This window comes from Bos indicus x Bos taurus, chromosome 6 (assembly GCF_003369695.1).
Source record: "Bos indicus x Bos taurus breed Angus x Brahman F1 hybrid chromosome 6, Bos_hybrid_MaternalHap_v2.0, whole genome shotgun sequence".
In the NCBI taxonomy this organism is placed as follows: Eukaryota; Metazoa; Chordata; class Mammalia; order Artiodactyla; family Bovidae; genus Bos; species Bos indicus x Bos taurus.
In genome coordinates this window covers 58739778-58751917 of record NC_040081.1, presented here as the reverse complement: position 1 = coordinate 58751917, position 12140 = coordinate 58739778, and the positions used below count along the sequence as shown (strand labels likewise).

The 12140-nt window shown below is 35.2% G+C and overlaps 1 protein-coding gene across 2 annotated transcripts; it reads right to left on the bottom strand.

Moving 5' to 3' along the window:
* Positions 1 to 202: 202 nt before the first annotated feature.
* LIAS (lipoic acid synthetase) lies at positions 203 to 12137 on the bottom strand. Of its 2 annotated transcripts, XM_027544297.1 has the most exons (11): positions 11954 to 12137; positions 10644 to 10816; positions 9640 to 9733; positions 8945 to 9025; positions 7070 to 7226; positions 6929 to 6986; positions 5519 to 5647; positions 3707 to 3852; positions 2991 to 3061; positions 2256 to 2367; positions 203 to 548 (listed from the first exon to the last, which is right to left on the bottom strand). In XM_027544297.1, the coding sequence occupies exons 1-11, from the start codon at positions 11996 to 11998 to the stop codon at positions 496 to 498; spliced, it is 1119 nt and encodes a 372-aa protein (XP_027400098.1). In that variant the 5' UTR covers positions 11999 to 12137; the 3' UTR covers positions 203 to 495. The 2 variants fall into 2 exon arrangements, with proteins under 2 accessions (XP_027400098.1, XP_027400099.1); XM_027544298.1 differs by lacking the exons at positions 6929 to 6986; positions 7070 to 7226; positions 9640 to 9733 and having other exon boundaries at positions 205 to 548; positions 11954 to 12094.
* Positions 12138 to 12140: the final 3 nt, after the last annotated feature.

Genomic DNA, 12140 nt, shown 5'->3' with positions numbered 1-12140 from the left:
TTTCATAGAAGTCCTAAACAAGTAATCAATGTAGAATTATGTTGTAGGTCTAAAACAGTTGTTATCTATATGAAGGGTCTACACTGAAATTCTTAAGCCTTTCTAAATTATTCCAGTAATGTTTTTGCTAAACGGACATAATCTCAAGGCTATACTGTTTCATCACAGTGTCATTTTCCAGAAATGAAAGGTGACAATGATGTATAGAGGCTCAAAGATTTTCTAAGTTTTTAATGTATTATTTAAATTAATGATAAACTCTTACAAAGACATTTTATGATTATAACGTAACAAGCAATTGTTTACTGGGACAAACAAGATATGCTAAAAGACGAATGCATTATTATAGTTAAATATGCATATCTTATTGACATTTTTCTTAAAACAAAAAAATTAGGATATATGCACTGAATTCTAGGCATTATACCATCACTTCTGTTAACAACTGGAGTGAAACTTCCAAAATTATCATGATCTTGAATGTCTCATTAAATGTTACAGGGCTTTTGTTTTTCTTTTAGCCACTAGATTTTTCAGGAAAAATTCACCTATTTAGGAAAAATAAAAAAATATATTAGTATCAATTTTAGGTATAGATTTCAGAATAATTATACTTCTGTGTTTCCCTTTAAAGAAGACTTCTGTATTTATTGGTGTTTCCTTCTCAATTCTCAATGTCAAGTTTCTAACCCCACAGATCCCCCACATCTTTGGCTCTTTCCTCAACCATGACGATCATTATCCTTAAAAGACTTTTTCTATCACTACAATTTCTACCATTTTTATTTTGAGTAACTCAACATATTATAAAGGGTGACCCTATCGTATCTAAGGTGCACTTATTCTACTTTATGTGCATTTATTCTACTTTATGTGCAGTAGCTATTCCTCATCACTGATAAAGTATTGCTGTTGGTTGGCACGGTTATTTCAGAGAGCAATTCAGCTACATTATTAGCCTAGATTTGATATTTATAAAATGGAGACCTTGCTGCAGTTGAGCAAATTCATTTGATGGAATCTCTTTAACTTATTCCCCTCTAGGGCAGCAAGAGCTCTTCACTTATAATGGGCTTGCATTCTCTCCACACTCTAAGATGTGCCTGTGCACTAAATTAGCTAGTTAGAGGAGGGCACTTTCACTTTTCAGGTCTTAAGGTTCCACTTAGTCTCTGGCTGTTACACCACAGCTCAGTGCTTAACGCCAGAGCTCAGTACTCCAGGCCCAACATGAGGAGTCTGATGAACTTCTCTGTCATCTTAATGTTATTGTTTAGTCACTTAGTTGTGTCTGATTCTTTTGTGACCCCATGGACTGTAGCCCAGCAGACTCCTCTGTCCATGGGATTTCCTAGGCAAGAACACTGGAGTGGGCTGCCATTTCCTTCTCCAGGGGATCTTCTGAGTAGAATGCAACGACTGTGATGTGTACATAATCACCAAGAATCCCAAGGCTCATAACCTAGCCAAGTAATGGACAGAATAATCCCTGCTGTCCCATGCTTTATCTAAATCTGATAAGAACCTAACCATATTATCATCTGATAATATCCAAATCCATCTGAATCTAAGGCTTTGTTCTTTTACTGGTAATTTTAAAGAAATTTAAAAGTTTATAATTCACTTACTTATAAAAGTGAGAAATTTGCCTTACCAAAAAACAAAACAAAACAAAAAACCAACAAAAACTCCTTTCAAATGATATTATTCTACTTTAACCACCCTGGAAGTTGCTGTTGGTCCTATTCTTTATATATATTTTTAGCTTCCCAGCAGCACTGCTTGAAGAAGAATAAATCATTTATAATTATTGATTTCCAAAGTTCCCACAGTCTGTCAATCAGGTCAAATTCTTGGGTTTTATAACCAAGATAAGCTGTTGCTACTTCATTAAAAAAGTCTTCAATTTCTTTACAGAACACACTGAATATTACACCTAAACGTTAATTTTTACAATCAGAATGCCTAATTTAAACATATCTAGGATTAGACTTCAACATTTAACAGTCATTAAAAAGATCTTTAATAGTATAACACAGTTTGGGTATACCCAAAAAATAACTATTTTGTTTATTCTTGTAATGGCCATTACCACATGACTTTCTCTCTTAAAAAGGCTTTTATTTTCATAAGTCAGCTCAAGCTATTTATCAAAATAAGAGCTGAAATTACAAAGGTAAAAAATCGTATTATAGCTAGTAAAATTACATTAAAATTCTGGACTAAACAGAAGCATGCCCTCCCATTTAACTTACCTGCTTTGTATGAAGAACGCACCAGGGGGCCACTTGCAGTATAATGAAATCCAAGTTCATTTCCTACTTTTTCCCAGTATTTGAACTTTTCAGGAGTAATGTATTCTTCAACCTAGATTTAAAGAATTAATTCTAGATTCTAGAATTTTCCGAAATCATTTTAGTTCTATATGAAAATTTACTTGTTGGCTACTTGGTCAGAACATGATGGTAGTGAATTACAGCGAAGGGAAAACATCAATTTTGTATTACACTAGCTATTCCAAAAGTGAAAGGATCAGTCACGCCTATAAGATTCCTAAGGATAAGATTGTGTTACTTATCTTGTATCTGCTGCTCAGCACTGTGTCTGGCACACGGTTACTACTCAAGAAAAGTTTTCTGAATGAATGAATAAATGTCTGATATAGAAATAGGGAGACTGGCTTTTCTTTCTTTCTTCACCTCTGGCTCTCATATAATTCTAAAACAAATCACAAGATTGGTAGGAGTGATACGAATGTACTTCCCAACTTAAAACTTTTTTTCCTATAGGTCATTTTAGTAAGACAATATTGAGGGCAGCAAATAAGTGCCAGCATAGCCGCTTTATGCAGATAATAAAATGGAACTGGAACTCAGAAATATACATGGAACATTACACTAAAAAGCCAGCAGCTTCTGAATTCTACCTATAGAAAATAAAGATGTAATGCAAACCACCAAGAAACATTTGGCGACTTATGGTAGTTGTACCTTAAGGTGGCGCTTTGTTGGCTGCATATATTGTCCTAAAGTCAAACAGTCCACATCTGCCTCACGAAGTGCTACAGGAAAAGAAGCACACATTATATGAGCAGATTTTTTAAAGTGCTATCTGTATGCATTGCTGTAAAAAGTAGCTTTTAATTATCATTTGAATTTATTACTCTTTGAACCGATAACTGCAAGTTGGCCAAGGACCTTCAGGTAAAAGAAAAGCTTTTATATTTTAAAATTTAAGAAGCTCAAGAATTGCAAAGTAAACAGATTTAATAGACTAAAAGTCAAAAGCACACCACGTTATGTAACAATGCTATAAGTAAGCACTTTCTCAAAGGCCTGGATTCATCTTAGTCATCTTTGAGTCGTCAGTGGTTGACAGAGCTCCTGGTACCTGGCTGGCACTCAAAAATTGTCTTGACTGGACAAGAAAAGCAGACAAAAACCATGTTTTTAGTTGATGAAAGGGTAAGGAATAAAATGGGACGCAAATTCCATATTCTAAGCATCCTGTACATCATTCCATAAAGTTTTAAGAACACATTCTTCCTTTCCTTTCTATGCTGCTGTTTATAACCATATCCTGAATTTTTGTTCTCACTAGCACTTTCACTGAGACTATGGAGAAAGCATACCAGGTTTTCCAAAGTGGGACTCCTGCTATCACTCAAGTTAAATGGAAAAGAGTTTTCATTTTTAAATTTCTTTACCTTTCATCGTGGCATATACTTGCTCATCATTCTCACCTAAACCCAACATAATAGATGTTTTAGAAATAACATCAGGTCGAACCTCCTTGGCATGTTTTAGTACACGTAGAGACTGGTCAAAATTGGCCCGGGGATCACGAACTTTCCTTGAAAACAGCAGAGCTGTTGTCAGCAAGAATAACCACAAGCTCAACTAAGTACATAATTATACAAGCAACCTGAAAGACCAGGAAGGTACATTCTGGACATCACGCTGCATCATATGGTTCAATGGTAGCATTTGTGCACAAACGTCTAACTGTTACTTTGAGAAAGAAAATAAGCCTTCACTAGGCCCCCAGTTCTGTTGACTTTTCAGGCCTTTCAAGCCTGGGGCACAGAAAATGAGAACAGAAGTAATGAATGAAGTAATTCAGTTTATGAATTACTCATTGAGAAACTAGGATTCTGAAGCCGGAGAATGAGTGATTATAAGGGTAATTGAGAGAAGGGGGAAAACATGGAAGAAAATTTCGATACTGAACAAAGAAAAAACTGTTTAACCTGAACCATTTAAGAGGATTGAAACTTTTATGTTCATTTCTTTTCTAAAGACTAAGCTGCCCTCTGCTGGTAAGGATACAGCATTGACATTTCTTAGGTTAAAAAAAAAATGCATGATTCTGGAATTTTCACTGGAAAGGATAATGTTTTTTAAATGAAAACAGAGAAACTGGCACCCACTGGTGGTGGGATCATAAGATATGACAAGGCTGGAACAGACTGTGTGCTTGACTTCAACAGGGAACAAACCACCAAGTTTTAAATGGATAAAGGCCCAAAGGACACAGTTGCTGACATTAAATTGCATTCATTTGAACTCTAATGTACCTTTCTTCTGTGTAACTGATCTGTTGTTATGGTTGCTATTTTTAATCAGAGACCAGTTCACACAGGAGGAGAGGGAACAAATTTATGAATTTAAAAGTAACCACAATACTGATAATAAGGAAAATACTTTTTGAAAGTATTTCTCCACTGAATTTAAATTATGCTCCCTAATAAGTTATGATTTAGCAGAAATTCTGGCTATTGTTTATCATACTTCTTTCTGTGATACAGAATAACGTGTAGAACCTAATAAAATCACTAACAAATGCTTTACTAAACTAATGAAAATGAATGTATAATCTTGCCTGAAATTTTTTATTTTTCTGAAATATGAATAGTTATTGATACAGAATAACAATGTGTAATTATTCCTAACTACTAAAATTACAAGGAAGAGTAAGAAAGCACAGTACCTACTTTTTTTAAAAGAGATTTAAAATACATCCGAATGATACCATTTTTTTCTTCAGCATCATTTACTGCATATATTATTGTCAAATGCATTGTTATATGTCCTTTTTTAGAACTACAATCAATTGCTCTTTTGTAATATTTTTCTTTTTGAAAATTGTTCTTTGGGGAAAAAATCCCAGCTCATCAGCACTTGCAATACTTTACCAAAAAAAGGAAAGCAAAAAAGATGCTAGTTATGTTTGTATGCGTATACCAAAACATATACACACATGTATAAATATGTAAGTATACAGACACTGAGATGTAAGTAATTGATATTACCAGGTGGAAATACGGATGATGTTTATACTCTTTTTGTTGTCTATATTTTCTAATTTTTCTATACTAGACATATATATTTTTTTAAAAAATGCATTTTTGTTTTAAAAAGAGAGTTCACTTTATAGAATTACAACATTCTCCCCTGAAAAAAAGTATAGCAGATTTGACCCTCCAAACTTCCCAACATTACTCAACACGCGAAATCACCTCTGTAATTCTGGAACTGTTTCTACATTATGTGCATATACATCTAATCCTGACAGGGCAACTTTTTCTATTGCTTTAAGATCTCCTCGGAAATCAGGGGTGAGACATTCCACAAGAATTTTTGGATTCCTATAGTGAAAAAGAGATAGGTATCAATCACAGTGAGGAAAAGAATTGACAAAACTTGCTCAAAACAGAAATCATCAGTATGCATTCAGTATCAGTTTCAACACAGTAAGCTTCAGAATCTTGCCAAGAACAGCACGAGCAGACAAGTGCTTATATATGAACTGCTAAATGAAAACGGTGACAACCTAGAACATCAGATAACATGTACACTGTGGTTAAAACACATCTGCTTGCAAACAATGATGAGAATACATTTTGGGATTACAAAAACTTTCAAACTTTATTAAAAGTTGTTTGAAGAAATTAAAATATAAAGTATTAAATATAAAATAACTTAAATTTTTAAGAAAGTAAATTTGGATACCTCTTATGTGAATATAATTGCCTTAATTTTGATTTCTTTTAAAATTCATGAATAATGTCCCCCTCCCTTCCTCTAGGTAAAATATTTCACAAGTGCTCTGGGCTTTAAAACCTATCTTCTGAGTTGCTGAGTCATGAGCTTTGCTTAAATGAAATACAAGCCAAACATTAATCTTTCTATTTATACTATGCATTCAAGCATTAAAGTATGAACTAGGTAATAGAGCTGTTCCCTTTGACAAGCAGTAGAAATGACTGAGAAACTAATAAACTTTTTCACAAACCAAACTGAGACTTTTTTTTTTTGGAGTTGTTTTATGAGAGAACAGATGTAGAAAGCACCACATCACACCCTCTCATGGATTCAAGAGATGTTGAAAGAACACATCCTATAACTCACTGTTTCATTGCAAGGAGGGACCCACTGGTAGTTTGTGAAATCAATTTTATGGGTGGAACAGCCAAACTTTTTTGAAATGAACTATTAAAAAAAACAAATAGAAAATATTGGGGGAATCAGGGCAAAAACATTTACTGAGTGTGCTAGGTGCCAGACTAGTTCCGAGCTATAGGAAATAAGCATAAACTCCTTTTTAAAGGCTTTTAAAATAAAATTTACATATTAATAAAATGTGAATTATGGGAAAATCCCCAGGGCATGTCATCATACAATTTATGATTATATATTTTAACAATGTGGGCGTTTATCTCATCCTAACTTCTCCTAGATGATGATTTATTCAGTTCAGTCCTGGGAAGACTTTAATTTCCAGCAGATTATAAAATGGATTTATAACCCCCTGCAAAAGGTTAGTAACCACTGCTTTAAGTTAACCTTAAAAAAACCTTAAATAAACTGAATTTAATATGGATCAACAAAAGTCCCTAAATTACACAAGCAAATGCAAAAACAAGTACCTTTCCTTTAAGTAAGATACAGTCTTTGCAAAGTGCTCAGCTCCTCCATCAGGCATATCTGGAATCAAGAGAATCCACTGCTTAAGATGACATCACAGCTTAATAAGTCAATTTAAGAAGAGGTAATGATATCGTACTAACCATCTCGATCCACAGATGTCAGGACAACATAATCCAGACCCCACTCTGCAATTGCCTTTGCAGTATTGTAGGGCTCACTGGCATCCAGTGGAGGTGGATTTCTTGCAGTCTTAACAGAACAAAATCTACAACCTCTTGTACATGTGTCACCCATCAACTAGAATAGAGATGTTACAGTTTAAATCAAATAAACAAATGACTTTGAAGAATATAATCGTAAGGGAATAAAACTGCAAGGAATGAACAAATTTTGACCCTGTTTATATGAAATTTTAAACATTCAAAGCTAAACAATATAGTTAAGGAATACAAACATATACGGTGAAACAAGAAAGAAAAGGAAACAATAAACTTAGAATAAGGAGTAGTGTTAAAGGAAAAAAAAAGGGGATGGGATCAAGAAGGGATGAAAAACTAATGTTCTGTTCTCAAACTGGAGGTATCAGGGTATCTGTGTATTGGTAGTCTTTATAACTTACACATAGGTTATAAAAATTCTTTTATATCTATTTAATTTTAACAAAAATGATGTTAAAAGAAACAAAATATTCAATTAACCTATCAATATGCAGATCTCTGTGGAAGTTAAACAGAAGGCATAGCTCCCTCTTGTTAAACAGATGAAAGTGAAAAACACATGAAAAGTTAGTAACGGGATTCCCTGCTGTTTCTCCAGGACACTGCTTCTGCTGCCATGGGTTACTACCATGCTCTACCCCTTGCCAAGCACAGCCACTGCAGATGTTTTGGAGCCACTGGAGTTTCAAAGCCCTATGGTAGGGGTTTTGATTTGAGGCACAAAGCAATTCTTTCCCTTTATGTTTAACTCACTCAGAAAGAACTCACTGCAATGGTAATTAGGCCCATCATCTCACAGAATGTTACTGAAACAATGAAACCTCCCAGGAGTCACTATGCACCAATAGTGATCATGGAGAGCAGGCAAGGGATAAAACCAGAGATTTCCATCAGGGAGTATTCAGAATAACTCCTTCCTTCAAGAAGTGATGCTGCATAACTTAGAAAAGCTCTCTGGCTGGCTCTGTATTATTCTAGAAGGAGCTCTATCTCACACGAATCTCCAGTTTCTCACGTAAATAGTCTCTTGCTGGTATAACTCATTTATAAGACATTCCTCAGACAAGTATAACTTTAAGCTAGACATAATTTAGATTTAACCCAATATTTCAATCTCTTTGTATGAATAAATATGGTAGACTGCATTGTTAATTCCATTCCTTACTCCATGATATTAAGACCGTACATTTTACCCATCGCCATGTAACTTGCAGAGCCCACCTTCTGAGGGAGGAACTTAGGCCTCTACTCCCATTGACGTCTGGCTTGGCCATGTGACTTATTTTGGCCAATAGAATGACAGCAGGCATGACCAAGCATAAGCCTCAAATGTGCATGGATGCTTGGCTTGCCCTCTTGTGGTCCTTCCATCCTCTGTGATAAAAATGTCCTTGGCAAGCAGCTGGTCCAAGAATAAAGCTCTGCAGAGGAGATCTGAGCCCAGCCTACTTCCTGGAGTCCAGTTTAGCACATTCAAGATCAGATGATCATGGGCTAACTGAAAGGCCCATCAGAGGGAAATATAAATTAATAGAAGAGGTAGTTCAAGGTAGCACATAATTAATTATTATATTCTATCAGGTAGATGGAAGAATCAATAACAGACTTATTCAGAGAAAGGTGAGATGGTAACAAGCTAGATCATTCCATCAAGTTTCCCCTCTACCACAAACTCATATGTAGCAAAAAATATCATCATATTTTTTGAGACTCAAAATGAACATTTGTAGGAAAAAGACATAAAACATTTCCTTTCGGTTTCTCAACTAAAACTCTGGAATTTGAGGGTGGCTTTACCATGATTGTGGCTGTGGCGGTAGCATATTCTCCACCTCCCCAACACTCTCCAATATTGGGACATCGAGCTTCCTCACACACCTATGAGCAAAAGGGAACTGAATACAATCAGGTTGAAAATATTTACCAATTGAGCAAATAAGTCATCAGGCATTTTATACTATCCATTCTTTATATAGTATGTTAAGAAATTCACTATTTGGAAATGCTGTTAAACTGCCAAACCACGCAGATATTAGGATTCTATTTTTAAATTAAAAACTATGAATGTATATGTTGCATATGTACAAATAAAAAAGTCTGCAAGGGTGTATGTTGAATAGTTAAAGTGGTATAACAAACATTTGAGATTTCATATAGTATGTTTCATATTTAATATATCCTTTCCAACAAGCATGTACTTAATTTGTAATACAAAACAAACAAAAATTCTCATTCCCTAAATGGCAGAAAAAAATTTTTTGGTTTGTACTATTAAATAAGTGGCTAAGAAATACAATTACTTTTTGCTTCTTTTGCAGGGAAAATAACTTTTAAATCTATTTCCATTACTGAGAGTAATGTGAAAACGCATTTACTTTCCTTGCTATTTTCAATACGTATTTTATTAATTTTCAAGTTATATATGCATAGAAAAATTATGTCTTCTGGTAATGAGGGATACTTAACCCTTAACAGTAAGTAAGAAAACTTACTGTGTGAAGATTTAAATTCCGCAAAGTGTTTTTCAGTTTATTATAATTTTTCCCCATAGGAATCTCTGTTTTTAGCCATGGAGGTAGTCTTAATCTGCAGAAAGCCAAAATAACTATACGTTAACAAATATGTTCCTAAATAAGCACACAGCTTTGAAGTTACTTTGCTCTATTATGATGACCAATTGGGAATTTTCCCCCTGTAATCCTGGAATGATTCTTTTAATTTCTGCCATAGGAGATAACAGAATCAAACTTAGATTTGCTCAAACCACTTTAGAAAACACTCATAACTGTGCCTATCAGGGCACTTTGCTCATGTCTTTGTTTTGCAAAGGCACAGAGGAATACCATCTTTTTTTTAAAAAAAAGAGCTTTTGAAACATCTCATTCCCTAATGAATAATACTGACAAAAAGTTCTGTATTTGTTCAGATTAAGAAGAGACCCCACAAGTGAAATTTCTGCTCTTCGATTTTGATAGGTGTTAAATGGAAAAAAATCTAAAATTTGGAGTAAAGACTACATATCCTCAGGTTTCCCTTGACTTCCACCCACTTGTAGTCTAGAAGTTGCTGGGTAAAGTATTTCCCAAAACAATCGGTGCTCTGCACTAAATTCTCTTACCATTCTTTTCAACTAAGGCATGCTATCCTTGCTAGGAGAAACAAGTTAGATCATCAGCACCCAGTAACAATGAAAACCTTATGAAGTGTAACAGACTAATATCAAGGTGATAATCTTTGCTCTCTGAAGACACTTGTTGCTGGATGGACAAAGGGAGATGGTGGTGTAGGATGGATAAGTCCTAGCAAGGCTGTCAGAGGACAGAGAGAAAAGAAAATTTCACCTATTTGCCTATTCTATGTTAGTTATCAGTTCTTTTAATGATTTTTAGCTAAATTTAACAAGCTGATTAAAAATGTATTTCAGGGTTTGGTTATATCTGAAAATGATGCACTATGAAGAAATGGGATGTTAAAATTACCCCAAATTTTCAATTACCTTTCTCCTTTCTGGCGTTTTAAATTTCCTTTATATTCATCCCAGGTACTCTTGTCGGCCAGATTACCAGATATAAATTCTTGAAGGTCTGGTCCACTCTGTAAAAATTCCTTTTTTTCATCTGGCAGGAAACTTACTTCTCTGACAGGGCTGAATACATATCTTCCAAATACCTAAACAAAGGGTTCATTATGACATTTATTTAGTTTGCTGTTGTCACTAAGTCATGTCTGACTCTTTTGCAACCCCATGGACTATAGCCACCAGGCTCCTCTGTCCATGGGATTTCCCAGGCAAAAATTTATTTAGAAGAGTTAGTAATAACTTAGTTTTAACCTATTTACATAGCTAAAAGGAAGAGTAGCCAGAGACCTGATTCAGAAATTAAAATGTTAAACTATTTACAAGCTCTGTGTTGAAGCTTAGAATCTACAGTTAAGGAGGACCCAAAGGGAACAAAACAAAGCTAAAGAAGAATAGGAATTAACTATTTCTGTCTAGATTTAAAATAGATTTGGAAACTTCTGGAACTGGCTAACAAAACATGCCACATTTTATCCGTATCAGGACTAAAAGTCTGTCTTTCAAGTTTAAACTGCAATAACAGGAGAAGATGCTACAGATTTGAATTTTCTATTCCTGACGAGTCAAGGACGTTTAAGTAAAATCTGAAGTAAATTATCTCTGCCTTGGGCTTTGGATAAACACATGTGTTAAAACTTAAGAGGTTTAAGGTTTAACCCAGCTGATTTCAGAGAACTTGAAGTAGGGAAACCAAACTTACTACTCCAATTTTCTACGTTACATTCTGTGTTTGATCAAAGAAGTCACTCAATATATATTTGTTGACCAAAACAAGCCGTCAGCTTCTGGATCTGAACACACACATGGACAAGACAGCCAAAATACCATAAAACTCAAAGAGTAAAAAAAAAAAAAAAAAAAAAAAAGTGTGCCTATTAAGATGCTGCACAATTGCTACTGTTCTCGCCCAGGTCTTCCGCTCAAGCTTACAGCACATATTTGGGTTCTAATTGCCCAAACCGGTGTCTAGTACAAATCACTGATATGCAAGGGGAAAAAAAAAAAAAGACACCTCTCAGCGTCAGCCAGAGATACCTACAAACAAATCACTACCAGAGACTTAACTTCGCGGGGGTGTCTGAAGAATTAGACGATACCACACGAAAAATGTTTAGAACAAAACCTGGCTAGAAGTAAACATTCAATAAATGCTGGCATTATTGGACGCTCTAAAAGGATGGGAGCCCTCTACCCTACGCCCGCACCCTGCTTCCCCAGCCGCTCACCCGGGGGCCCACGGTGCGGACCGCGCCCCCGCAGCGTAGAGACATCTCGCTGTTTTTTTCCTAGCAAGGACGAATAATCAGTAATTCCCGGGAAAAGAGAAAAGGACAGACTGTCGCCAGATTTATGACAAGCTGAACCACCCTGACCCGGAGGAACTCGCGCAGCTCCGCGATTGGCTGCTTTAGT

What these genes read in the sequence shown, in the direction of transcription:
- LIAS (XM_027544297.1), bottom strand. Translation starts at nt 11,998, where the DNA reads ATGTCTCTACGCTGCGGGGGCGCGGTCCGCACCGTGGGCCCCCGG. An exon ending in GGAATTTAAATCTTCACACA is followed by an intron (nt 9,026 to 9,639) that starts GTAAGTTTTCTT and finishes TTTTGCTCATAG; the next exon opens with GTGTGTGAGGAAGCTCGATG. An exon ending in GTATCTTACTTAAAGGAAAG is followed by an intron (nt 5,648 to 6,928) that starts GTACTTGTTTTT and finishes TTTTCACTATAG; the next exon opens with GAATCCAAAAATTCTTGTGG.